The sequence below is a fragment of the Carassius gibelio genome, chromosome A4 (assembly GCF_023724105.1).
Source record: "Carassius gibelio isolate Cgi1373 ecotype wild population from Czech Republic chromosome A4, carGib1.2-hapl.c, whole genome shotgun sequence".
In the NCBI taxonomy this organism is placed as follows: Eukaryota; Metazoa; Chordata; class Actinopteri; order Cypriniformes; family Cyprinidae; genus Carassius; species Carassius gibelio.
The window spans coordinates 3,627,861-3,655,661 of record NC_068374.1 but is presented as its reverse complement, the minus strand read 5'-3'; the positions used below and the strand labels follow the sequence as shown (position 1 = coordinate 3,655,661).

Sequence of the window (27,801 nt, the reverse complement as noted above, 5' to 3'; positions counted from 1 at the left end):
AAAAAAAAATTGCAAAACTGACAGAATAAGTTACGATATCTGAGATATTGCTGCTAAATTTTATTTATGTATTTTTTTTACTTGAATGTTCCAAAACATTGTTTAATATAATCGCTGTTCATATTTTTATTCAAATTTCAGAATCAAGATAAATGTATTACTCATATGTTTCTTATGATAACTGAGATAATGTTGCTTAATTTATTCTTTCTTTACCTTGAATGTCAGTGCTCTAATTTATTTTTTATATTTCATATTTTGTTCAAATGTTTAATATATCTGCTGTTCATTTATTTGTGTGTTATATGATTAGAATGTTTTCCCGGTTTTAAAATAAAGCACAGAAATTATATTTGAGAGTGTATTTTCCCTTTTCAGCAAAAGTATTGGAAAAGTATCGAAATCGCAATTCTTGACTAGGTATCGGTATCGAAACAATAATTTTGGTATCGTGACAACACTACTATTAATAAGCAGCAATTTGGGAGTTTGTTCAGGGAAAATTCTTAGTTAATAATCAATATGTCTTGGTTATTCAAAAGTGTTACCAGATGGTCTTCTGTTTGAAGTTTATTTGTATAAGATTTGCAGCTGATGTCACTGGCCCCGTAATTGCTGCTTGCAGTTATATTTTATCTTGTTATTTAAAGACAGCGATTGATATTTACTCCAGATATGTTGTGAATTACCTCCAACAGGGACAGATGCCTTTGTATTGTCCTCAACCTGAGCTGTGTGAGAGAGAAAGAGATAATTAATCACTGGGAAACATTTATCACACAATCACATCAGCAGAGCGACCAAAGAGGAAAAGAGTTTTAAGTCAAACCATCACACTTGTAATCACGTTGCAGTCACAGTGAATTAAATGTTACCTTGCTTGTGTTCATTCTCTAGCTGATCAGCCAGATCATTTTGCTTCATCTTTCTCAGGATGTCCACCATGATCTTCACAGCTCCATGTGGTCCATAACATGCCACCATTTTTTCCACTGTGTCGAATATATCTGCTCTTTCCATATCAGACTTTGATATACACTTAAGATGTGCATTCATTAAGCGCCAATGAAACTCTTTCAGTTCAGCTTCTACCAAGTCCTTCAGTGAGTCCACGAGCAGCTCCTTAACAGATGCCATCATCCTTCACCAATTCACAGCTGCAGGACAAGAAAAAGATCAAAGTACATTCACTCTTAACATGTGGATCTAAGTGCTCAAATCATCAGTTTTTCCAGACTTGAGATGAGTAAGACCATGTGGAGAATCACTGTCTGCCATCAACAGGCCCACACACAACATATCTGATATACCAGTAAAATAATAGACAAATTACAGATAAAAAACAGAGAGACAAACAACACTGAAAATTAGGGATGCACCGAAATGAAAATTCTTGGCCGAAACCGAAAACCGAAAAAGAGAAAACCAAGGCCGAAAACCGAAACCGAAACACCGAAATAAATTATGCCAATTATTAGTACCATTGCATTTATTGCTATGACCGTGTACTAACTTTACTAAAATTAAGACATTGCAATTGCATAAATTAATATGAAAGTTTCAAAGATAATTACAATTACATAACTTATAAAAAAAAAAAAAAACATAAAAATACATAATTACAAATGATGTAAATATTTATTAAGCACATTGCAACAATGCACAGTGTAAAATAAAATTCAAACTAAAAATTTATCCCACTCGTGTATATTTAATAATAATGTACAGGCCTACTGGCCTGCAGAAAGGTTTTAAAATGAACAGTTCTCTCATAAAAACAAAGTGCATTTAGGTGAAGTGTATTTGAAATTTTTCTATGTAGGACTAGAAAGTGCATTACTTCTCCAGTTGGCAAGACTGTTATCACTTCTGGGGATGGGGACTTCAGACAGATAACCATCTAGCTGTTGAGCAGTTGAGCTTGTCATCTGCCTGACATTTGAGAAATATTTGAGAGAGTGTATTTAAATAGGGCCAGGGCATAAATAAACATTTCTATCAAATTAAAGCAGAAATCTAGCAGAAAATCTAGCATAAATATGGCTACAATCTGATATTATGTATGTATATATGTTTGTGTGTGTGTATAAGAATGATCTGTCTCCTGCGCTTGGCGCTTCTCTGTCTCCACGCGGGTTCTCTGCATCCAGCGCGGCCTGGATCATTTCTCGTGCGCGCTGCCTTATTTCCGCATCCAAGTAATGGTCATTATAACGTGGATCAAGCACATTCGCGATGAAGTGCAGAGGATCCGAAAAGATCTCAGTGAGACGTGTGCTAACAGACTCTATAAGTACTTTTCTTTGTTTTTACTTCTTGGTCCGTCTCAATCTCTTTGTTAGGAGACGCTTTAGTGCTGCGAATAAAGGAATAAGAAGAGAGAGTGTTCTCACTGTTGTTAAGTGAATGTCGCGTGGAGCTTGTGGTCTGCGCTATGCTGGTGCACGTGCAGGTCGCGGTTTCTGTTTGCGTCATCACAACATTTCGGCCGTGTTGTTTCGGTGATAAAAGTCTATCGGCCGAAAACCGAAAAGGCCATTTTCGGTCGAAAAATTTCGGTGGCCGAAATTTCGGTGCATCCCTACTGAAAATAGATAAACAGAGTAGTGATGCACTGGTCATGATTTCTCATGGCTGTTTTCACTATTTCAAAATCTAATGCTACTCATTCCTTTCTCAACCTCATGGCACTGACTGAGACTTTGATCAAACCTGAAGACACTGCCACTCCCGCACCCCTCTTCAATAATTTCACTTGTTCCCACACTCCTCGTATGACTGGGAGGGGTGGAGGAAATGGTCTCCTTTCATCAAAAGAATGGAAATTTGGTCTGCAACCAACACCTACAGGTAACGGTTCATTTGAATCACATGCCATTACTGTAACCCACCCAGTTAAAATCCACTTTGTGGTCATTTATCATCCCCCAGGTCAGTTGGGAGACTTCTTGGAGAAGTTGGATGTGCTGCTATCAAACTTTCCTGAAGATGGTACTCCTCTGGTACTGCTTGGTGACTTCAACATCTACCTAGATAAAACCCAGGCTGCTGACTTCAACACCGTTCGCCTCATTTGACCTCAAGCAAGTGTCTACTACAGTGACTCACAAATCAGGTAACCAACTGGACCTCATCAACATGCGCTGTTGCTCTGTGGACAACTCTTCAGTTGCTCCACTGCACACCTCAGACCACTTCCTCATTACTGCTAACCTAGCACTTACTCCTGAAGCGGCACACACTCCAGCACAGGTCACCTTTCAGCGGAACCTACGCTTCAGCGGAATCCTCACTTCCTTCACTCTTTCAGTTTTCAGCTGTGGACATGAACAGTGCTACGGACACTCTTTGCTCCACTCTAACCTCTTGGTTGAACAATTTTTGCCCACTGACTGTCATCTAGACCAGCATGCACCACCCCATCTGCCCCCTGTCTGTCCGAGGTTCTCCATGAACATCATTCTAAACTCAGGGCTGCAGAGAGGAAATGGCATAAATCAAGAAACTCTACCGACCTCAGAGTGTATCAGTCTCTTCTCTCTTGCTTCTCTGCAAATGTCTTCACTGCTAAAACATCCTACTACCACAACAAAATTAACAACTGTTGAGATGCTTGGAAACTCTTCAAAATTTTCTCTTCTCTTCTTAATCTGGCTCCACCTTCTTCTCCATCAACTCGACTTTGCAGTTTTCTTCAGAAATAAGACAAGAACCATCATTGACCAATTCTCCACACCGCAGACTGAGGATAACTTCACAATGACCTATGCACACTCTCTCTCCTCATGACTTTTCTTATCACTGCTATGCTGATGACACCCAACTCTACTTCCCATTCCAACCAGATGACCCGACAGGTAGCTACTTGCATTTTAGCCTGTGTGAGTGACATTTCTAGCTGGATGAATGACCATCACCTTCAGCTCAACCTTACTAAGAAAGAACTCCTTATGATTCCAGCTAACCCATAGTTTCATCACAAATTCTCTATACAGCTGGGTTCGTCAACCATGACTTCTTCCAGGACAGCCAGAAACCTAGGAGTTGAGATGGATCATCAGTTAAGCTTCACAGACCACATTGCTACAACAACCCGGTCTTGCAGATTTGCCTAATACAACATTAAGAAGATTGGTCCCTTCCTGTCAGAGCAAGCCACCAAACTTCCTGTCCAAGCTCTTGTTCTCTCCAGACTGGACTTCTGTAATGCTCTCCTGGTGGGCCTTCCTGCATGTACCATCAAGCCTTTGCAACTGATCCAGAATGCAGGAGCCAGGGTTGTCTTGAATGAGCCAAAAAAAAGCTCGCGTTACTCCCCTCCTCATCAGGTTACACTGGCTACCAGTAGCCGCTCGCATCAAATTCAAGGTACTGATCCTTGTCTACAATACGACCACTGGCACAGCACCAAGATACCTAAACTCACTGGTTCAATCTTATGTGCCTGTTGTAGTACACAAGCATTGGACTCTAGACCACTTTTTGATGCATTTGTACTCGGTCTTGTTGGTCTCGGACATTTTCAAGACCAGTCAAGACCATAACTGGAAATATCACTAAATTGCCAGTGTTTTTTGTCTAATTTTTTGTTAACATCCTTGCTTTTATTGAATGTAAAACGTACTGATTCAAATCCAAGCAATAACATGACTCATTGGTCATTGCTAAATACAGTATTGTTCAAAATAATAGCAGTACAATGTGGCTAACCAGAATAATCAAGGTTTTTAGTATATTTTTTATTGCTACGTGGCAAACAAGTTACCAGTAGGTTCAGTAGATTGTCAGAAAACAAACAAGACCCAGCATTCATGATATGCACGCTCTTAAGGCTGTGCAATTGGGCAATTAGTTGAAAGGGGTGTGTTCAAAAAAATAGCAGTGTCTACCTTTGACTGTACAAACTCAAAACTATTTTGTACAAACATTTTTTTTTTCTGGGATTTAGCAATCCTGTGAATCACTAAACTAATATTTAGTTGTATGACCACAGTTTTTTAAAACTGCTTGACATCTGTGTGGCATGGAGTCAACCAACTTGTGGCACCTCTCAGCTGTTATTCCACTCCATGATTCTTTAACAACATTCCACAATTCATTCACATTTCTTGGTTTTGCTTCAGAAACAGCATTTTTGATATCACCCCACAAGTTCTCAATTGGATTAAGGTCTGGAGATTGGGCTGGCCACGCCATAACATTAATTTTGTTGGTTTGGAACCAAGACTTTGCCCGTTTACTAGTGTTTTGTGTTTTGGGTCATTGTCTTGTTGAAACAACCATTTCAAGGGCATGTCCTCTTCAGCATAGGGCAACATGACCTCTTCAAGTATTTTAACATATGCAAACTGATCCATGATCCCTGGTATGCGATAAATAGGCCCAACACCATAGTAGGAGAAACATGCCCATATCATGATGCTTGCACCTCCATGCTTCACTGTCTTCACTGTGTACTGTGGCTTGAATTCAGAGTTTGGGGGTCGTCTCACAAACCGCCTGTGGCCCTTGGACCCAAAAAGAACAATTTTACTCTCATCAGTCCACAAAATGTTCCTCCATTTCTCTTTAGGCCAGTTGATGTGTTCTTTGGCAAATTGTAACCTCTTCTGCACATGCCTTTTTTTTAACAGAGGGACTTTGCGGGGGATTCTTGAAAATAGATTAGCTTCACACAGACGTCTTCTAACTGTCACAGTACTTACAGGTAACTCCAGACTGTCTTTGATCATCCTGGAGGTGATCATTGGCTGAGCCTTTGCCATTCTGGTTATTCTTCTATCCATTTTGATGGTTGTCTTCCGTTTTCTTCCACGTCTCTCTGGTTTTGCTCTCCATTTTAAGGCATTGGAGATCATTTTAGCTGAACAGCCTATCATTTTTTGCACCTCTTTATAGGTTTTCCCCTCTCTAATCAACTTTTTAATCAAAGTACGCTGTTCTTCTGAACAATGTCTTGAACGACCCATTTTCCTCAGCTTTCAAATGCATGTTCAACAAGTGTTGGCTTCATCCTTAAATAGGGGCCACCTGATTCACACCTGTTTCTTCACAAAATTGATGACCTCAGTGATTGAATGCCACACTGCTATTTTTTTGAACACACCCCTTTCAACTAATTCAACTAATTGCCCAATTGCACAGCCTTAAGAGCGTGCATATCATGAATGCTGGGTCTCATTTGTTTTCTAAGAATCTACTGAACCTACTGGTAACTTGTTTGCCACGTAGCAATAAAAAAATATACGAAAAACCTTGATTATTCTGGTTAGTCACATTGTACTGCTATTATTTTGAACAATACTGTATGTATTTTTGTTACGCTGTCACCCATCCCTGCCCCCTTTCACTCGTACTCCCAAGAAAGTGAGTTGTGGTTGTCTGGGAGCAAGAGAAGATGTCTGCAAAATCTTCAGTAATAAAATTCGGGCTACAAAAATCATAAAGAAAATATTTGTAAAACAACATCCAGAAGAAAGCATACAGCTTCTTGTAAATTCTGCAGTGCTTCGATTTCAGAGATGGTGGGGACTACGTCAAACTTTTATCGTCACTTGGAAAGGAACCACAAAGAAAGATAAGCTAACGTTATGTGTAAGTGATGTTAGCAAAGCTAGCTAGCTAATGTTAGCAATCTGCCTCATACCAAAATATTTTACCCCTCACAAAAAGAGGTTTAAAATGTCAATATTAGCCATACATATAAATAGGGATGGGAATTGATACCGGTTCCACTCTAAGTTTTATGAACCATTGATATTGTACGCCCTCAACGTTAACGAGTCCTCTTTATCAATGCTCCTATTTCAAAGCGAATTTTTGTCAAGCCATAGTCTTATTTCATCGGTGAGCAATGTAGATTAACTGCTGTGCTTGTGACAGGGCACAACTGAAGAACAAGCAGAGAGAGAGCCCAGGTCTCTCTTTTAGAGGAGGCATTATAATGAGACCTCATTGTGCACGTTTAGATCACAGAATGTTAAGGTCTCTCATGTTTTGCCACTGCAGTTTTTTATTTTAGGTTTAGCATATGATCAAACTCTCCCAATTTAAAAGTTGTGTATTTTTATGTAGCTTTGATCTGTAAAAGAGAGAAACTTATGTCTTTAGTTCTTACTGTCGATGATTGTTTCGGAGCATCTACATTTTACATAGACTCACTGTATTCATATTCAGCTTTATGTCACAGGTCGGAGCGGACCACAGATGTCGGGAGTCTCGCCCCTCCCTAGTTTCCACCTCGAGGAGGTCCCAAGAACACCCCAATGACCAGACACACGAGAGAGTGGGTATAATAAAAAAAACTTTATTTAAATTATCTAAAAGGTGTGAAGGGAAGGGAAAAGGGAATCTAAAATCCACTCTCGGGGCCAGAGAGTATAGGTCCGAGTCGCTTCTGACTCTGTCACGGGGACTCTCAGGTAAGCCTGTAGATGAATTGGTGTCCTTTCCTTCACGTGGCTCAACAGGGTTTTTCTCAGTATTGCCTTTCTGTTTATCTTGCAGGAGAACCGTCGGTGGGGCCCTTCCAGTCCCTGCACGCAGAGTAAAGAGGGTAAGTAATTCTGAATAATTGGGTGGGGTGCGTACCTGACGCCGTTCGCCACGAGATTCTGGGTCCGCGGTTGGAAACGCCTGAAAGGTCCACAGGTAAGTATGCAGGTGAATATATTGGGGTCTTGGCCTTCGGTGTATAGGCAAGTATGCAAGAAAGATACACAATCCTTAACTCCGATTTTTGTCCCGGTAAACCCTACGGATGGAGTTTGCAGGTGAGCATGCAAGGGCGATACACTGGTATTTCACTCAGGGCGTACAGGTAGGTATGCAGAAGGACAACTGGGTCTTTACTTTAGACGTACAGGTGAGTACACAAGGGCAACTAGAGCTTGACTCTGGGCATACCAGTAAGTATACAAGTACAATACGCTGGCTCTTAGCTTTAGGCATACAGATGGGCTTACAGGGGCAACTGGAGCTTTGCTCTGGGCATGCAGGTGGGTATACAATGACAATACTGAATGGATACAACTCACAGACCCTCGAAGAAGTGGACGTCAGGCTTTAGCCCTTTTCAGCTCGGGGGTCTAGAGAGGGTGTATATGTCACGACAACTGTGGTCTTCCTCACCGGGGCAGACTTCCCAGACCAACACTCAACACGGTCACCTCCAACCGTGGAAACTCTCCCACAATGACTCAGAGCCTCAAGCTCAGACCTGTAGGACTGGTAACAGACAGACAGAGTTCCTTCACAAATTAACTTAGCTTCAGTGAATATATGGAGAAGAACGCACCACCTCTCGAATTTGACCAAGAGAGGATAGGAGTACAGATTGAAGTTGCTGCACGTTGGGCCTTCCACGGCCTCAGCTGGTGCCACCACGCTGGGTGACTTCAGGTAGGTTTGTGCCACCAGGTATGTACTTCAGGAATGACTCGAACGCTTCCCTCTCCTCTCTTCCAGACAACGGACCAGAGATCTAGACAGGGGCGAACCTCTGAAAGCACTCCACAAACAGGTATTCATTCACAAGGGCTACACAGCTGGATGTTCGTATAGCAGCCAACACTTCTCTCAGTCGTCGTTCCCCTACAATATGCACACTGTTCCTTACTTGCGATTGTTGACACGTGACCACTCGGCGGAGTAGGGGTCCAAAGCCACGAGTGGGCATATATATAAAAGACGGTCGTCTCACGACACCGGTGCACGTTCTTCCCCACAGGGTTTTCTCTCCCAGCCTAGAGGGTGATTAATGACGACATGACACAGCACGACACTGCAGACTTCAAGTGTACACACAGCAAAGAAAAGGACTCACCCACTGCACTCCACACACACAGTGAATTAGGGTCAAAACCACATAGGACCGGGGATTAGTTCCTGGACGTTGGGGGCACCGATGCAGCAGACGGCCAGAGGAAATGTCACAGCCACGACAAGGCACCAGACTCCTTTTTCGCTGGTTCCGGCTCACCCACCAATCCTATTACGGTGGGGCCGCTCACACTGGTCACAACTCACAAGAGGTATATGGATATTCCACACTTGCAAAATAACTGTTAACTCGATGAATATTTCCGTGTACTCACACTTTCATTAACACTGGATCTTTCCACTTCTCTTCCAGATAACCGACATCCGACACAACTGGCAGCACGATCTCCTTCCTGCAATCCTAGCAGATCTTCAATGTGTGTTAACGTCACCTCACACAATGCATCTGAACACAATGCTCCAATAAAGATATTCGTATACTCAGCCCTGTGTGTGTATCTCTCTTTGCCCAAGCTCCACAGTACACCATACACCCTCTTTCCAACTCGCTCCGTTGCACACACAATAACTAATGGGAATCACCAACCACTTCCTGTGTTTCTGATGCCCTATTTATGTGTCTCCTCTTCACCAAATTGCCCAATCAGTGATCGCCACGCTCAACTAGACACCTGTTCCCAATAACACGCCGATTTGGGTTCGTCGGCGTTCCCGGATGCGGCGGTGTTTGCGATATATGGTCCAGGCGGAACTAATCTTCCTCATTTTTGGTTCCGCCCCGTCACAGTCACTCCGTGACATCTACTTTTAATGCAGCGGAAAACCCTGGGTGAATGTTTAGATGTTGCTGTATAAATTGACTTTAAAGTTAATGTTTCAACCATTTAATATGTATCTTGGGGCTTTTTGCACACTGTAAAAGATGTTGGATATAATTTAAAGTTTTTAACATTATCCGATTACTTTCCTTTAAATTTGTCATTATTAGTGATAAGGTGTTGAGAGCATGTAGTTTCCAGTTAAGTGGTATATTTACACAGATTTTTAACATGTCTCTTAAAATTGTCCCACAAATCTGGATGTGCACATAGAAGCTTCTGAGTATCGATATATCGATACAGCAGCATTGATTTTGGTATCGATATTTTCTGCAAAGTATCGATAGTTAATTATATTTATCATTTCTTTATAACTAACACTTTTAGCAGTGTGTGCAGACCGATCGGGACAGTGTGTGTATGATATATAAAGAGAAGCTCTCGCGGACGCGGTGCTATGACGTTAACACCAATCGGTTTGCAGCTGTGCGCAGTGCAACGTGCCATTCACAATCACAACACAGCACAGCACACGTGGTCGCGACTCGCGCGAAAGATGGCAGAAAGCAGAAAACACAGCGTGGTGTGGTGCTACTTCTCTTCATCTGAAAAAAGTATTGCACGATGCAATATTTGTGATAAGAGAGTCACACATTGCAACAATACAAGCAACCTTTTTAAACACTTGAAAACAACACACCCTGAAACGTATAAAGAGGCTGAACAAAAACAAGCTGCCCAGTTTTCAGCTGCCCAGTCTCCCTCTGTCCAACAAAAGACGTTACAGGAGTTTACATGGAGGCAAACCTTATCCAGGTACAAAGACCACAGTCATTAACTTATTAAATGTACTCCCTGTCTCTGTCATAACCATTAGGTGAAAACGAATAAATATAAAGTGCCTATGTTTGTGTGGGGTGTCCTGATATTCCTTACATTAGGGACAAAACGCACAAGTAATACCAATACATTTTGACTTCCTGAGGAACTTTTAGGTCTCCATGAGGAAAGCAGCCTATAAATCATAAAGCATTGTTTTTTTGAAAATGTTGCAGTGAGTTTTCTGTGATGGGTAGGGGAATATGCTTTAACAGTACACACACACACACACATACATTATATATATATATATATATATATATATATATATATATATATATATATATATATATATATATATATTAGGGGTGTAACGGTTCACAAAATTCACGGTTCGGTTCGATACGATACACTGATGTCACGGTTCGGTTCGGTTCGATACGTTTTAGATACAGCAAAATGTAAAAACATCTCAACTTTTCAGAATGCCGCAAGCGCACCGCGGGTCATGTGACAAGAACCAACCAATCAGCTTCATCCTTTCCCGTAACAACGTTGAGAGCTCAGCCAAGATGAAGGAACAGCTGATCATAGTTGTATATGGATTGCAATTTTGAAATAAATTCAGTAGCAGAGCTACTGCAAGCGATTTTTAGAGCTGCAAATCCATTTATCCTTCGCTGAAATTTCCGCGTCTCATGGAGAGAGCACGTCATTGTTGCTTAGCAAAGACAGACGCCTCATGAGCGCTTCTGCCCGAGCGCTTTGGAAAGGAGGAGAAAGACGCGCTTAGCGTTTTCCATGCGTTTTTAGGCACGATATGTGAACGGCCCCTAAGGCGCTCGCTCACTCAGCACGCGCTGAAGGCTCGTTGCAAAATGTCTAATGCATTTAACAGACCAGAAATATAAGATCCTAAAATAACCAACAGGTCTGGTGTTTGGGTTGGATTCCCTGTAAGCTATAGTGTCTAAATGCTGCAGGGATAGTTTGCTGCGTGCATGTTTCTCCTTTTTTTCGTCTTTTCCCAGATAGTACTGACGCATATATCCCAGATATTCCCGCTGGTTTTTTTTTTTTTTGTAATCCCGCTGGTGTACCCTGTCATGTTGCAGATGCGACATACCGTTGTTTTTTTATCCACCACTCTCTTGCCATCACCATTATAGCTTAAAGGGAATCCAAAGTGCACCCAAACACCAGACCTGTTGGTTATTGGAGGATCTTCTCATTTCTAGTCTGTTAAACGCATTGGCTATTTTGCAACGAGCCTTCAGCGCGTACTGAGTGAGCGAGCGCCTGCTGAGTAGCCTAACATAAACATATAAGATGGTGTTTTTTTCTTCTTCGGGAGTGTCAGGGGCGTTGCCTGTTACGTTGTTTGGGTTATTGGGCTACCTTGTTGAACGCATATCATTATATTTCTTTCTCTCTCTTTTTTTTTTTTTTTCAAATATAATTAATTACTCCAACGAACCGTTCGGTATACATAATGCGTACCGCGTACCGAACCGAAAGCGTCGTACCGAACGGTTCAATACGAATACGCGTATCGTTACACCCCTAATATATATATATATATATATATATATTAGGGGTGTAACAATACGCGTATTCGTATTGAACCGTTCGGTAAGAGGCTTTCGGTTCGATACGCGGTACGCATTATGTACCGAATGGTTCGTTGGACTAATTAATTCTATTTGGAAAAAAAAGTGAAATATAATGATATGCGTTCAACAAGGTAGCCCAATAACCCAAACGACGTAACAGGCAATGCCCCTGACACCCCCGAAGAAGAAAAAAACACCAACTTATATGCTCACTCAGTACGCGCTGAAAGCGCGTTGCAAAATAGCCAATGCATTTAACAGACCAGAAATAGGAGATCCTCCAATAAACAACAGGTCTGGTGTTTGGGTGCACTTTGAATTCCCTGTAAGCTATAATGGTGATGGCAAGAGAGTGGTGGATAAAAAAACAATGGTATGTCGCATCTACATGACAATAGGGTAGACCAGCGGAAATAAAAAAAAAAAAAAAAACACTAGAAGGAATACTTGAAACATGTCAACTCATTTACGCCGACATCACCTTATTGTGTCAGTATCTGGGAAAAGACAAAAAAGAGGAGAAACATACACGCAACAAACTATCCCCGCAGCATTTAGACCGACATTTACAACTGATTCAAACAGGGCAAAAGACATCACTTCGGCGATTGGTACATTTACGTTACATTTACATTATAGCCGCTGATATGAGACCTTATTATTTACCATTCATTCTATCATCACCATTATAGCTTACAGGGAATCCAAAGTGCACCCAAACACCAGACCTGTTGGTTATTGGAGGATCTTCTATTTCTGGTCTGTTAAATGCATTAGACATTTTGCAACGAGCCTTCAGCGCGTGCTGAGTGAGCGAGTGCCTTAGGGGCCGTTCACATATCATGCCTAAAAACGCGTAGAAAACACTAGGCGCGTCTTTCTCCTCCTTTCCAAAGCGCTCAGGCATAAGCGCCCCTGAGGCGTCTGCCTTTGCTAAGCAACAATGACGTGCTCTTTCCATGAAGACGCGGAAATTTCAGCAAAGGATAAATGGATTTGCAGCTCTAAAAATCGCTTGCAGTAGGCTAGCTCTGCTACTAAATTTATTTCAAAATTGCAATCCATATACAACTATGATCAGCTGTTGCTTCATCTTGGCTGAGCTTTCAACATTGTTACGGGAAAGGATGAAGCTGTTTGGTTAGTTCTTGTCACATGACCCGCAGTGCGCTTGCGGCATTCTGAAAAGTTGAGATGTTTTTACACTTTGCTGTATCTAAAACGTACCGAACCGTACCAAACCGAACCGTGACATCAGTGTATTGTATCGAACCGAACCATGAATTTTGTGAACCGTTACACCCCTAATATATATGACCCGTCACGGAAACCAGTGACACAAGTCGGCAGCATAACTTAGCAGTATTGGTATATTGGTATATAAAATAGCAGTATTGGTATATTTAAAAGAACATTTTGAGGTTTAAATCAGCTAGTTTGTCTGAGATTCTAGCAAGCAGTAGGGGCGTTTCATTGTCTGTCTGTATTTCCATACTGGATAAGCCGGCTTATGTTTCTTTTGTTATTGCCGCCGCCCTCCGAGGGACGCGTGGCCACTTAGTATGCAGCGTTCTGGCCGGCTCTAGCTGATATCAGAATTCAATGAAGATGTACGCCGCAAAGATGAACGCAGACGAGCTGAACCGTGGCCGTTACACCGAAAATGCTTTGAAGTACTTCTTTGACAAGCCGGATGCTTATAAACAAGCGCTCACTGATTCTGAAGACGATCTGAGTGACGATGAAAGCGGCATAATAAGACTGTATAATATCCCTAATCTACAACTGAGCGAAGATGACGACGAGGAAGAATGTATTGGACTGGCGTCAGACGAGTTGGACCGTAAGATATCAGAGGCTATATCGATAATAACATTTGATGGGGATAAAGACAGAGAAATGGGGAAAATCCGTAACATTTAGAGGCAAACAGACGCACAGTGCAAACTTCGGATCTGCAAGAATACTTTTGTTTATTATGGGGTGAGTTTTCATAAACATCAAAGTTTGTCGTTTTGTGTTCATTATAAGAACACACGTCATCTCATGTTTAGTCATGTTTAGACCTTCCCATATCTACCTATTGTTATTAGCTAGCTCATCGGTTATCACAGAATCCTGTTAAAAAAGTCCTAATGCTACACAATGAAATCAATTCACCAAGTTTTATGTAGAAAACCAGCAAATAACAAATAAAATTTGCATCAATATGTACTTTTTGTTTACAGAAACATTAAAATAATAACATTAAAAATGATGGCCACATTTTAAAGATTAAAGATTATTTAATAAAAAGATCAAACTCACATATTTCAAAAAAGATAAATTACTGACATTTACAATGCACATTCTCCTTTATTATTAATAGTATGCGGTCCGATTTTTCCCGTTGTGTTTGTCGTTGCTATGCAGGGGTTATGGCTTATCTAAATGAGATGTAAATGAGCCCCATTGTCACAGAACTGCACAATCTTTAAAGGCTATTTTCTGCTTTTTGAGGTTTTTTGAGTGCCTACCTTCAAATGGCCACAACTTCTCCAAATATGATCCGATTTCCATGTTACACATCGTTGGAAAGCTTGGAGACTACACTTTCAGTCTGTGAATAACTCATGCCCCAGAACCGACTTGTGTCCCTACTTTCCGTGATTGGTCACATATATATATATATATATTAGAGGTGGGCATAGATAATTTTTTTTTAATCTAGATTAATCTCACTGTGATCTTGAAATTAATCTAGATTAATCTAGATTAAAATGGCTCATTCGTATTCTGCCAAAGGCATTCAGAATATGTGTGTTACCCAAATAAAATTGTCAAACAGTAAGTCTTTAAGAGGTTTATCAAGATAGGTGGTGCATTAGAAAAGGGGCTCATCTCCTTTTTCCAAAATGCATCACAAAGTGCTTGAAAAAGCTGTAAACTAATTCCACATTGCACAAGGTGCAAACAACCTTACGCCTGTTTCACACCAATGTTTAAGTTTTTTTTGAAGTTTGTAGGTATCCAGGTACTGAAACCAAATAATTAAATGTAAAATAGCACTGGATAGTCTTCAATGTAAAAATGAAATATACAATCAAACCTACATTTATTGAGACACCTTCAACATTTCTCACATTATTACAGTTTTGCTATATATATCAAAAATATATCTGGTGTCTGAATAATTTTTGGGTTGACTGTTAAAACTACAAATTCAGTCATTAGCAGTGAGTGATTTTCTTTTATTTTCTTGGATTAACATTACATTAGCCAGTGGCTAAATTAGGCGCGGTCACTTTAAGAGACGATGAACACATCCAATATAATAAACATCCCATTTTTCCCTCAACGGTTTACTTTAACTTAAGAAAATAACTGACAGTTTTTGAGCATAATTTCCAAGGTGGATATTTTGACATATTTTGTATGTATTTGTCGGCACAGGAGCAAAAATAAGCAAATTCGATGTTCAAGTGTTTTGAGACGCCTTTCTCTTCGCAGATGAGAGCTCGGTTCAGTGTCGCTGTCCATGATACGCGGCTCTCTCTCTCTCTCCGCACCGAACACAGCGAGCGAGTAACCGGCTACTCTGTTCAGCTTTTCAGCGTCTTGTGTTTGAATGCTTTAATGTTTAAATCGACGAGCGGTAAGGCGTATAAACGTGAAAAAGATAAGCTTTCATGACGATGCACAGCTGTGGCCCGTCAACTGTCCTGAGCATCTTTTTAGGCTGGCTTCAGCCAGTCGTTTATATAAAATATCAATAGCTTGCTTAGTATAGACCCAGCCGGTTAACGTCGGTTAACGCCGATAACGGCCCACCACTAATATATATATAATTCATTTATTTATTTATTTTTCATGGTTTTGTTTTTAATTTAACTACTATTTTTAGTATTTTGTTACAATTATTGATGAAATATGCTATATCTAACATTTTTTTTCTGGAAATCATCTTGCGACCCCTCCCTCGCCATCCTGATATATAAAATAAAATATGTGGGTGTAAGTGTGTGGTTGTCGTATGTGTAATGGAAAACATTGATCCTTTTCAGATGATTCCCAAAGAGCGCGAGACATCACAAGGAGTCTAGCCAAAATGATTGTTACTGACTTGCAACCAGTATCAATGGTTGAGGATGCAGGTTTCCATCATTTTATGAAGGTGGTTGATCCCCTATACAATATGCCGGGTAGGAAATCCTTGATCTCTAGTGAAATTCCAAAGCTCTAAAAGCAAGTCAAAACCACACTGAAAGACTCCGTAGAATCCGCAAGTAGTGTGGTTTTAACAAGTGACATGTGGACATCAAGAACAGTCTAAGCATATCTGACTGTTTCAGGACATTTCATTGACCACAATTGGCAGATGCAGGCTTGCATTCTTGAGACAGTCCATGTAGCTGTACAGCACACAGCACAAAATATAGCTGAGCTACTCAAAAAAATATCCAACGACTGGGGCATTACCAGCAAGGTCTTTGCTGTTATTACTGATAACGTAGCTAATATAGTTTCAGCTGTGTGGAAAACCCAATGGAAACACATTCCATGTTTTTCACACACCCTTAATTTGGTTGTGAAAGACGCTATTAAGGCTGAGGCAAATTTTGAATCCAACCTTGAGAAGTGTAGTGCTTTTGTTCGCTTCTTCCACCATAGCACCAAAGCATCTGACAAGCTTAAGGTACTGCAAACTCAGCAACAACTACCAGAGCACAAAGATCAGGTGACCAGGTGGAATTCGGTGTTCTACATGCTGGAGAGACTGACCGAGCAAAAAGAAGCTGTTACTACAGCACTTTGCCTTCTTGGGAGAAACGCAATGTGCTTGAATGATGACGAATGGTCCTGTATCAGCCAAGCCATTGAAGCCCTCAGGCCATTTGAACAGGCCACTAAGGAAGTTTCAGCAGAGCAGTATGTAACTCTTTCAAAAGTCATACCTCTGGTCTCTCTGTCACGCTGTCAGTCTCTGTTTTCCTGGGTGTTCCCTAGTGAGCTCACTTCTCCTTAGGCACTTCACCATAGGCACTATAATTCCTCTAGTCTGATCCTGTCTTAACAGTAATTGCACTCCAATTAATCGCACAGGTGCAGGAAATCTTTTGTCATTAGTGTCCCTATAAATACCTGTCTTTACCTGTTGTTTGTATGGAGTCCTTGCCCTTTGTGTGATATGTTCTCGTCTCCCGAGACTTACCCCTGCCTTCTCGTTCCTCCGAGTTTTACATTCCGTTTCATCCGGTTTCCTCTTTTGTTTTATTTTGTTTGTCTCCCTAGACTGTTTATTTTGTATTACCCTTTTTGTTATTAAAGTCATACTTGAAATTGGATCTACCCTCTCCTTGTGTTTTCCTAAACACACATCATCACAGAAGGACTCCATCAACCAAGATCCAGCGGTATGTCTTTTCATGTCTCCTCCCCAACAAGCATGGTGGAGCGGAGGGAGAAATATTTAAAGTTGACCTCTTTCCACCAAGAGGGCAATGACGTGGATGCCATGGCACTGGTGTTTTGGTCTCTGGCCGAGGGCATGGGCTACAACGATGCGCCCTAAAGGATTATTTTAACACTGGATGACCTGGTTCCTCAGAAGGAACTGGATCAACTGGACACATTCGGTTTCTGGGAGTTTGTGTGCTACTTGCAGCATCGGGTTCCGTGGGATGCCCCAGCCACTCCTGTCTCTTCCGATAGGATGGCCGCCAGTCCAGAGCCACTGCCCAATATGGCCACCAGCCCAGCGTCACAGCACAAGGTGGTCGTCAGTCCAGCGCCACTGCCCAAGATGGCCGCCAGCCCAGTGCCACAGCACAAGATGGCCGTCAGCCCTGCGACACAACGCAAGATGGCTGCCAGTCCAGCGCCACCGCACAAGATGGCCGCCAGCTCATCACAACTGGCCAAGATGGCCGCCAGCTCATCGCCACTGGCCAAGATGGCCGCCAGCCCAGTGCCACAGCACAAAATGGCCGTCAGCCCAGCGTCACAACGCAAGATGGCTGCCAGTCTAGCGCCACCGCACAAGATGGCCTCCAGCTCATCGCCACTGCCCAAGATGGCCGCCAGCCCATCGCCACTGGCCAAGGTGGCTGCCGGTTCAACACCACTGCCCAAGATGGCTGCCGGTCCAACGCCACTGCCCAAGGTGGCCGCCAGCCCAGAGCCACTGCAGAGGATGGTAGCTACAGTGGGTTTTCCTGAGTTGAGTCAAGTTCCTGTTGACCTTCCAGAGTCGGGTCAAATTCCAGTGGACTGTCCAGAATCAAGTCAGATTCCTGTTGACCTTCTCGAGTCAAGTCAGGTGCCCGTTGACTTTCAAGAGTTGAGTCAGTTCCCGGTTGACCCTCCTGAGTCAAGTCAAGTGTTCATGGACCCTCCAGAGTCAGGGTTAGTCACTGTTGACCTTCCAGAGTCAGGGTTAGTTACCGTTGACCCTCCAGAGTCAGGGCTAGTTCCAGTTGATCCTCCTGAATCAAGTCAGATTCCTGTTGACCTTCTCGAGTCGAGTCAGGTGCCCGTTGACTTTCCAGAGTTGAGTCAGTTCCCGGTTGACCCTCCACAGTCGAGTCAGGTGTTCATGGACCCTCCAGAGTCAGGGTTAGTCACCGTCGACCTTCCAGAGTCAGGGTTAGCTACTGTTGACCCTCCAGAGTTAGGGCTAGTTCCTGTGGACCTTCCTGAGTCGAGTCAAATTCCAGTGAACTCTCCAGAGTCGAGTCAGGTTCCAGCGAACTCTCCAGAGTCGAGTAAGGTTCCAGCGAACTCTCCAGAGTCGAGTCAGGTTCCAGCAAACTCTCCAGAGTCAGGGCTAGTCACTGATGACCTTCCAGAGTCAGGACTAGGTACCATGGACTTTCCAGAGACAAGGCTAGTCACCGGTGATCTTCGAGGACTGAGTCAAGTCACCGGGGATTCTCAAGGACTGAGTCAAGTCACTGGTGATCTTCGTCCTCCCGTTGGGCCGACCACAAGGACGTGGTGGTCTTCTCCCGCTCCGCCTTGGGGGACTCCGGCATCGGCCACGGGAACTTGGTGGTCTTCCTCTCCGCCCTGGAGGACTCCGGCATCAGCTACGGGGACGTGGTGGTCTTCCGCTCCGCCCTGGGGGACTCCGGCCTCGACCCACGAGGACGTGGTGGTCTTGCGCTCCGCCCTGGGAGGGTTTCTGCCGTGACCACATAGTGGTGATGGTCCACTGCTCCACACGGGGGGGGCATCAAGTGATGTCCTTTATGGACCCATGTTTTTGTGTTTTTGTTTTCTTTTGCTTTCTGTCTATCTCCTTCTTTGGACCTGGCCCTCCGTCCCTCCCCCTGATCCTCCGCCGGTCCACCACCCTCCTGGACTCCTTGTTTTGTGTTACACTTCTCCTGTCTCTGTCTTTCCATTTTACCTGGTTGTCCTGTCGTTGTCTTTCCATTTTACCTGGTTGTCCTGTCTTTGTCTTCCCATTCTATTTGGTTCTCCTGTCTCTGTTTTCTGACCCTCCGTTCCTCCCCCTTAGTCCGCCGCTGCTCCACCTCCCTCCTACTTCTTTATCTGTGGGGTTTTCCTGGGTTTCAGGTGGAGCATCTGGCAGCTGCTCCGTAGGGGAGGGGGTAATGTCACGCTGTCAGTCTGTTTTCCTGGGTGTTCCCTAGTGAGCTCACTTCTTCTTAGGCACTTCACCATAGGCACTTTAATTCCTCTAGTCTGGTCCTGTCTTCACAGTAATTGCACTCCAATTAATCGCACAGGTGCAGGCAATCTTTTGTCATTAATGTCCTTATAAATACCTGTCTTTACCTGTTGTTTGTTTGGAGTCCTTACCCTTTGTGTGATATGTTCTCGTCTCCCGAGACTTACCCCTGCCTTCTCGTTCCTCCGATTTTTACATTCCAAACGTTTCATCCGGTTTCCTCTTTTGTTTTGTCTCCCAAGACTGTATATTTTGTGTTACCCTTTTTGTTATTAAAATCATACTTGCAATTGGATCTACCCTCTCCTTGTGTTTTCCTAAACACACATCGTCACACTCTCTTCTCCAAAATGCAACCATGTCTGCCGGGCAGAAGGGTAACACTTTGGCTTTACAGCTTGCAACGCAGTGCAAACGGCGGTTTGAAAACAGTGAACATAACCATACTCTGGCTGCCAGTACCTTATGGACATTAGGTTCAAAAACATTGTGTTTTGTGATACTGGAGATGTGGAAGTCATTAAATCACAGCTAATCAGTGAGATGCAAGCCCTGGGCCAACAGGCAACAACCAGTGAACCCTCTGCATCAACCAGCATGGGAACATTCTTGACAACGCCACCAAAGTCACCTGCTGCAAACACTGAAAGGATAGGTGCCGACTGTTCTACATGCAAGGGAGGACTATGGCAGGAGTTTGACACACGTATATTGGCTTTTCTGGGAAACCGGACAGCCACCACAGATGCATACATTGAAATGTGCAGATACATGGAAGAAAAGGTGATCCCAAGAAGTGAAGACCCTTTGCTATGGTGGAAAAGAAATGAGAACACAGCAAACTGGCAAAAAAATACCTTGGGATTGTCACAACCTCTGTTCCAGCAGAGAGGCTTTTTTCTAAGGCAGGAGCCTCTGACTTTTCTAGTCAGAGGCGAAATCGGCTGAAACCAAAACATTTTAACATGTTGCTCGTCTTAAACTCTAATCTACAGCTGAAAGATTAGGCAATCTTTATTAACAGTTGCAGTGACCTTACAGATCTTACTATCTTTTTGAGCATTGCTAAAAAATACAAAAATGTAGGAAGATGAGGAAAACATGGTCCGTTTAAAATGAAGAAATAAGTAAAAGTATGCACAGTTCATTTTGTTAGTATTTTAGGTTATTAAGAGTTGTTATGTTATTTAATCAATATTTTTTGTAAAATATGGAGGTGGGACAATAGAATTTTGAAGAATAAGAAAAAAACTGCTTGTTTAAAAAAGAAATAAGTAAAAATATGCACAGTTTATGTTGTTGGTATTTTTGTTTATTTAATTAAGATTTAAGTTATGTAATCAATAATTTTTGTAAGAAGGTTGTTTAAACATTTTATTTGTTAAATTTGCTTTTCTAATAAATGAGTTATAAATGGCCAGAATGCGTATGTCATTTGCCTTTAAGTGTAATAACAATATATACATATATATATATATATATATACATATACATATATATATATATACTTTTAAAATTAACATTATTTAAAAAATTACAGACACTTTTAAAATTATAAGCTGTATCGATATCGGTAAAATTGTAACAAAAAGTATCGGTATCATATCGCATGGAAAAAAAGTGGTATCGCCCATCCCATCCCCGTGCACTAATTTAAGGGGTGTGCTTTTATGCTGGTGGCTTTGATGCATCACTGGAGATGAAGACCACATATAGCAAATCTGCTTAGAAGGTAAACTTGAACTGCCTGCGCGATTTAGAGTTTCATGACTAAACTATATATTTAATGTTTTCAAATGACAGATCAAAGGCTTTAAATTTATGTAAACAGTAAGCATTTTGTAGAAACATGGAGACCTGACATAAACTCACTTTGTCAAAACAGCTATGAATTTTATTTATTTATAATGACTAGATTTATGAGGTCAGGACTCTTCAGTGCTGTGTCATGTCAGTAACTTTTTAAAGATTAAGTTTATATAATATAATAATTATTAATGCAATTAACTTGAAACTTTCTGTATAAAGCCAACTTATGTCTATTCTAATTCTAATTATGATCGACAACTCACCTCCATTCATTGGTCTTATCAAACATAATAATGCATTAAAGACATGACCGTTACCGACGCTTCATACTAAATCATATGCATACCAGCACAAATGTTTATTACATGACTGATACAGGTCTACTGCTGTGATTTGTTTCAGGCTTACCATATTATAATATATTATAATATAATATAATATTCATTATAATAACATTTCAGAAACGGCATTCTCAATGAGAACATTGCAGAGATTTAGTGTGCATTTGCTGTTCAGGTAAGAACAAGCAGACTGTAGGACAAATCACCAAAATGCCTTTTGCATGAGCAACTCTGAATATCGTGTGCAGTCTGTCCAATGGAAGGGCATGACGTCACATTTGGGGTGACATAAATGATCAAGAAGCTATAAAAGCATGTGCCGTGCAGCTGGCATCAGCTTCGAAAAGAGAAGCAAGCATTGGCAGGGGTCTGCCTGAAGTATAGTATTGAGATGCAGCTTCGTATTCCCTCAAAGAACCATGGCTACATGCGTAACCTGAGACGTTTCTTTTCAGGAACTCGAGCTGTGTCAAAATGCTATGGGAAACGAGGTGCCCACGCTGTCAGACTTCCAAATCCCTGCCTAGTGTGTATCCAGAAGAGCACAGCTAAGGCGAGAGAACAGAAGAGCCAGAGTGGCTCGCATATCCAGGTCATAGAACTTCACAAAGGTGGAGGGCGTGGACAATTGCAGATGTCCAACATGAATAGACCTGCTAAGAGACCACCATAACCCAAGTCGACTGATCCTTGACCCCCAAGGAATGGGGAGATCAGAGGACTCGTAGGTCAGGTGATAGCCTCAACTATCCAATGACTAAAGTTCTGCTTAGTTGGAGGAATAATCCCACTTTGGGGGGACAATAGCACACATGCAGTATGTCTTTCTTTCTTCACAGGAGAACAAGAAGGCAGTCTTTATAGTCAGAAGTCGAGAGCCGCTAATGCCACAGCCAAGTACCAGGGGGAACATGGGACCATATTGGAGGCTTAAGCCTCAGCACACCATGGAGAAAAAAGGCCCATCTAGGCCTTGCCAAAATTCTCCATATCTGATTCACTACCACAGGGTGAAGTATCAAATCCCCAGACCTCGGCCCCAAACTCGACAGGGCATCTGCTCTTATATTAACATATACTGCTCTGAGTGAGAGGAGTTTGTCCTGGGACTACACAAGAATCTGGTACACCAGCTTGTACAAGGGACATGAACGCATGAGCTAACATGAACTAAGACTTGTATTTTTTTAACAAAGGTTAATAATTTCTGTAGCAAATCTAGCTATTGCTCATTGTGAATGTTAATGGTTAACTAAGAGATTGTAAAGTGACACCTATGGGTCTTTATAGTTCTTTTGCACTTTAATCTGTGCAAAACCTTTAACTTGTATATTAACTATATAAACAATATATATTTTTGTATTGCTTTATTTTATTTAAATGTTCAGTTATTTGTGTTATTAGAAAAGAAGTTCTATTTTTGAGCACATTTTTTAACTAAATTTCAATACAGTGATAATACTGTTTACGTGATAAAAGCATGAGCAATTAATAGCAAAAGGAAAATTTGATACCGGCATATCCCTAGTGTGAACTGAAGTAAAACAGTTTTATTGAAGTAGAACTGTTGCTCATTGTATTAAATTTAGAATAAAGATTTTGAGTGAGTAAAAAGTGCATGATGAGAAATACTGAAATCACAGACTCAATAACAAACAGTAAAATGAGAGAAACAGTGATTTCACATGGTGTGACGACAATATCAGAATGAGCAACTCTCCATGATTCATTGACAGACACACTTAATCATGTTTGATCACGACGTGAAGAACTTTAAATAAAATCATCAAAACAACTTCAGCACAGAAATAAACTCTCAGAAGCTCAGAGTGACCAATTACACATCAAAAGAAGACACTCATATATGAAAATAACTACAGAAAGATCAAACACCCACCTCAAACAATATTTCTAGATATTTCTATTTTCTCCTCTGAACTGTAGTTGAACAGCAGCTCTGAAATTTCTTTCACTTCTTTAAAATAAGTGAAACCTACTTCCTGTTTTCTTTAAGGAAGAGACATGAGAATAAGAAGAATGACAGTAAGACACACACACACACTGATCCGGTTCCTTATAAAAATTATTTTTCAGGAAACTGTACTGCTGTAGTTGCACAAATACTTCAGCAAAAGCTGACAAATTCTGACAAATAATGGAAAAGAAACAGTAATTTTATGTGCTTGCTGGTGTGAATGAGGTGTTATAGATCATTTGGAGATTGTGTTAAACTCAGAAACCACAGAATGCACACAATTAATTAATTGGCTTTCCAGCCAGATTCATCACTTGTAATTCTATAAAGCAGATTGACATACTTTCCACATTATTTGTAAATGCTGGTATGGACTACATATTGTCCTCTGTCTCCATTTACACATATTTTGTTAAAATGTTCAGTATAATTATGAAAGAAACTGGCTTGACTGTAGTTCCATGGACTCTCAACTTTAATTCCTGATTTCCCTGCAAACAATAACAACCCAGGCACCTCCAATATATGCATAATGATGTCACAGTATGTCTGGTCTGTCTATCCCTGGGTGTCCACTAGAGGTCTCACTTCCCCTTATCGTCACTGTTCATTGTTTTCATCTGTTTTCACTTACATCGTTTGCACTTGTCTTTAAATACCTGGGTTGTTTCTGTCCTTGTTTGATGTCAGTGCGTTATATGTCCATCACTCTTGCCTTGCCCTGCGTTCATGTCCTGTTTATGTTCTGTTTTGGATTTACTGGTTTTGACCCTGCTTTGCTTGATTACCCGATTGGATTACCCCTATTAAAGATATATACCTGCACTTGGTTCTCTCGCTTCGTTCCTGCAACGCCGAACGTGACAAATGAAGGGAGATTGAGGTCTCTGCAGTGCAAAAGTGGCCATTTCTGTCTTCAAATAGATAGGTTTCTATATGATGCAATGAAAATTATCCCCCTTACCTAACCCCACCCCTAGACCTACCCGTCTCCATACATGAAAATCCCTCACCTTTCGGCGAAATTTGCCGTTTTGAAACCAAAATAGGTGACCTATGTGAATCATGTAGATTTGAAGATATTTTTTTTTTTGGGAGGGGGGGGGTGTTATTCATATTCAATGAACTGCGAATAGGTGTGCGTGCCAGAAGGGAGTGCGAGATTCAGTGAACTGCGATTCAGTGAATTGCGAACAGGTGCGCGTACCAGTTCGGGAGCGTGACTGACAGATCCGTAAAGCCTATCATTAAAATTAGACTGAAAATCTACACCAATAAATATTCCCGCTCAATCCCCCTTTCATTCCCACCATTTGACTGATGAACAGTAGGCTACAGTAATCATAATAATAATAAGTAATAATTTTTGACTCTTATCTGAAGTTAAGTTTCTCCAGCTCTCCCCAGGTTGGCAAAATAAGCATCTCAAAATGTATCAGATTGATGCTTGAAGATTTTTCTTTAAATAAAACCCCTAGAGGGGTAATATCCTTCTCACCTTTTTCACCTCTGACCTGTTTTCATGCCTGCATCTCTATGACATCAGCCAACTGGGTAACATGGGGCCCATTTCACTAAGGAGGTTCAACCAACTCTGACTTTAAACTTGAACTCTGAGTAGACTTACCCTGAGATGGGAAACTCTTGAGTTTTCGGTTACAGAACAGCTGAAATGAGTTGGTTTAATCAACTCTAAATTGACTGACTCTGAGTTAAGCACGTACACCACAACTATAAAAATACATTATCAATGGAGCACCGATATTATGATTCACCATGGCAACAGCTCCCGCCAAAAAGCTGTTGGCATACTTCAGACTCAATACAAATGTAATTCTTCCCAATGTTATAATATCTCAGGTTAAAACCGGACTGAATGTTACATTACGGTACATTATTGTAGCTCCTATATGCTTCAGATTTATAGTAAATATAGTAAATATAAGTAAATATCAAGACAGTTAATAATGTCGTTATTGCTATGTGTCACGTTACGTGATGCTTGAAACACGGCGAGAGAACCAATTGCAGGTAAGTATGATTTATTTAGGGATAATCCAGAGGGGTAAACAGTCCAGGCAGGGGTCGAAACCAAAACATCAATCCACATAAACAAGACACGAACACAAGGCAAGACAAGGCAAGAATTGACGGACATAAATAATACTCTGACATTAAACAAGGACTCTGTAACACAGACGAAGACAGACTGGGTATAAATAGACAAGAGGATAATGAGGGAACAAGAGAACGGTGGGGGACAATCAATTACACAACAAGGAGGAAGGTGACCAAATAAGGGAGGAGGAAGTGATCTGGTGACAGACACTGTGAGCAAGGAGGACATCTAGTGGAACCCCAGGGAACAACAACCCAGACACTGTGACACTATAATTTTTGACAAGCAAATACTTAAACTATTAAGAAAACATACAGTTTCTGATTCAGAAGCACCAGAATGTTATATCAAAGTCGAAATTACCTTTTTTTTTTATAGTATTTGTGCACAGCCAGCCTTATGACTGTTGTGACAGTTGATGTATGATGCTGCTGATATGTTATCTTTGTTATTGAGTGCACCAGAAAACACGTCAACAGAATCGTGAATGCACTCACAACAGACCCGGAAGAGAAGACAATGCTGAATAAAGACAGAGAAAACTGGATCCGGCTTTCTGGGATGGTACTTAAATGGTTCAGGTCATACTTAGAAGGGAGAGGCTATTATGTGAGTCTAGGAGAGCATAAGTCTAAGTGGACGACCATGACATGCGAAGTCCCACAAGGCTCAATTCTTGCACCGCTCTTGTTTAGCCTGTATATGGTCCCACTAAGTCAAATAATGAGAAAGAACCAAATTGCTATCAGCTATGCTGAGGATAAACAGATTTTCCTAGCCTTATCTCCAAATGACCACAGCCCCATTGACTCCCTCTGCCAATGCATTGATGAAATTAATAGTTGGATGTGCCAGAACTTTCTTCAGTTAAACAAGGATAAAACTGAAGTCATTGCATTTAGAAACAAAGATGAAGTTTTCAAGGTGAATGCATACCTTGACTCTAGGGGTCAAACAACTAAGAATCAAGTCAGTAATCTTTGTGTGATTCTGGAGACAGACCTTAGTTTCAGTAGCCATGTCAAAGCAGTAACAAAATCAGCATACTATCATTTAAAAAACATTGCATGAATTAGATGTTTTGTTTTGTTCATGCCTTTATACGGTAAGAGAAACAACCAATCAGAGCTGCGGTCCGTAACTTTTTTTTTTTGTATTCAAAGTATACAAAATGTATATAATAAGCGAGCATTATATATGTAGTAAATAAAAGTACAGTTTAACATTTAAATGCCAGTATAAAATACTACCATATTGATATTGATATTGTAAATTATACAAATACAAATTACATTATTGATGGCTAACTGAACCGGACCTGTCATTTAACAATTGTTAGCTTGATTGCATCACCGGCATTTCTTTTTCTAAATAGCTAGTTAAGTTATGATGTAAAAATATGATGTAATGCTGTGTACCTTAGATAAAATATAAGCATAGGCACATAGGCTTGATATTTATCCTGCTTGAATTGGTTCTAAGAAAGGCACATAACTTCATAAGTATACTAAACTAAACTTTCATCTGTGAATATAAAATATTTTAACTTAATTTCCTCGATGGCAGCTGTCAAATGTAAAACATCAGTGAAGCAAAGCTGATGGCTATATGTGAAAATGTGATTTGATGCACTTGTTTGATAACTTGTGGTTAAAGCTCAGCGGTCAAAAGCTGCAAATGCACTTTGCAGACACAGCGCACTCACTGTGGCAGAACAATTGTTTTGGTTGGCCACCTACTGTATGTACTGTATTATGTGGATGACAGTCAGACATTATGTAGAATTATTCAAATTAAGTTCTGATAGCCTCACTTTGGAATGATCTGAAGCAGTTTTATATGTAAAGACAG

General features: G+C 41.2%; 1 protein-coding gene across 2 annotated transcripts in view; it reads right to left on the bottom strand.

Annotated features, from left to right (window-relative positions):
* LOC127967162 (NACHT, LRR and PYD domains-containing protein 3) overlaps positions 1-23,900 on the bottom strand; it is an 89,679-nt gene extending 65,779 nt beyond the window's left edge. For both annotated transcript variants that reach the window (XM_052568305.1, XM_052568306.1), the window contains exons 1-3: positions 23,754-23,900; positions 876-1,157; positions 690-731 (exon numbers count right to left, since the gene is read on the bottom strand). In XM_052568305.1, coding sequence (XP_052424265.1) covers positions 690-731; positions 876-1,140 — 307 coding nt within the window. In that variant the 5' untranslated portion in view covers positions 1,141-1,157; positions 23,754-23,900. The remainder of the gene's footprint in view (positions 1-689; positions 732-875; positions 1,158-23,753) is intronic.
* Positions 23,901-27,801: the final 3,901 nt, after the last annotated feature.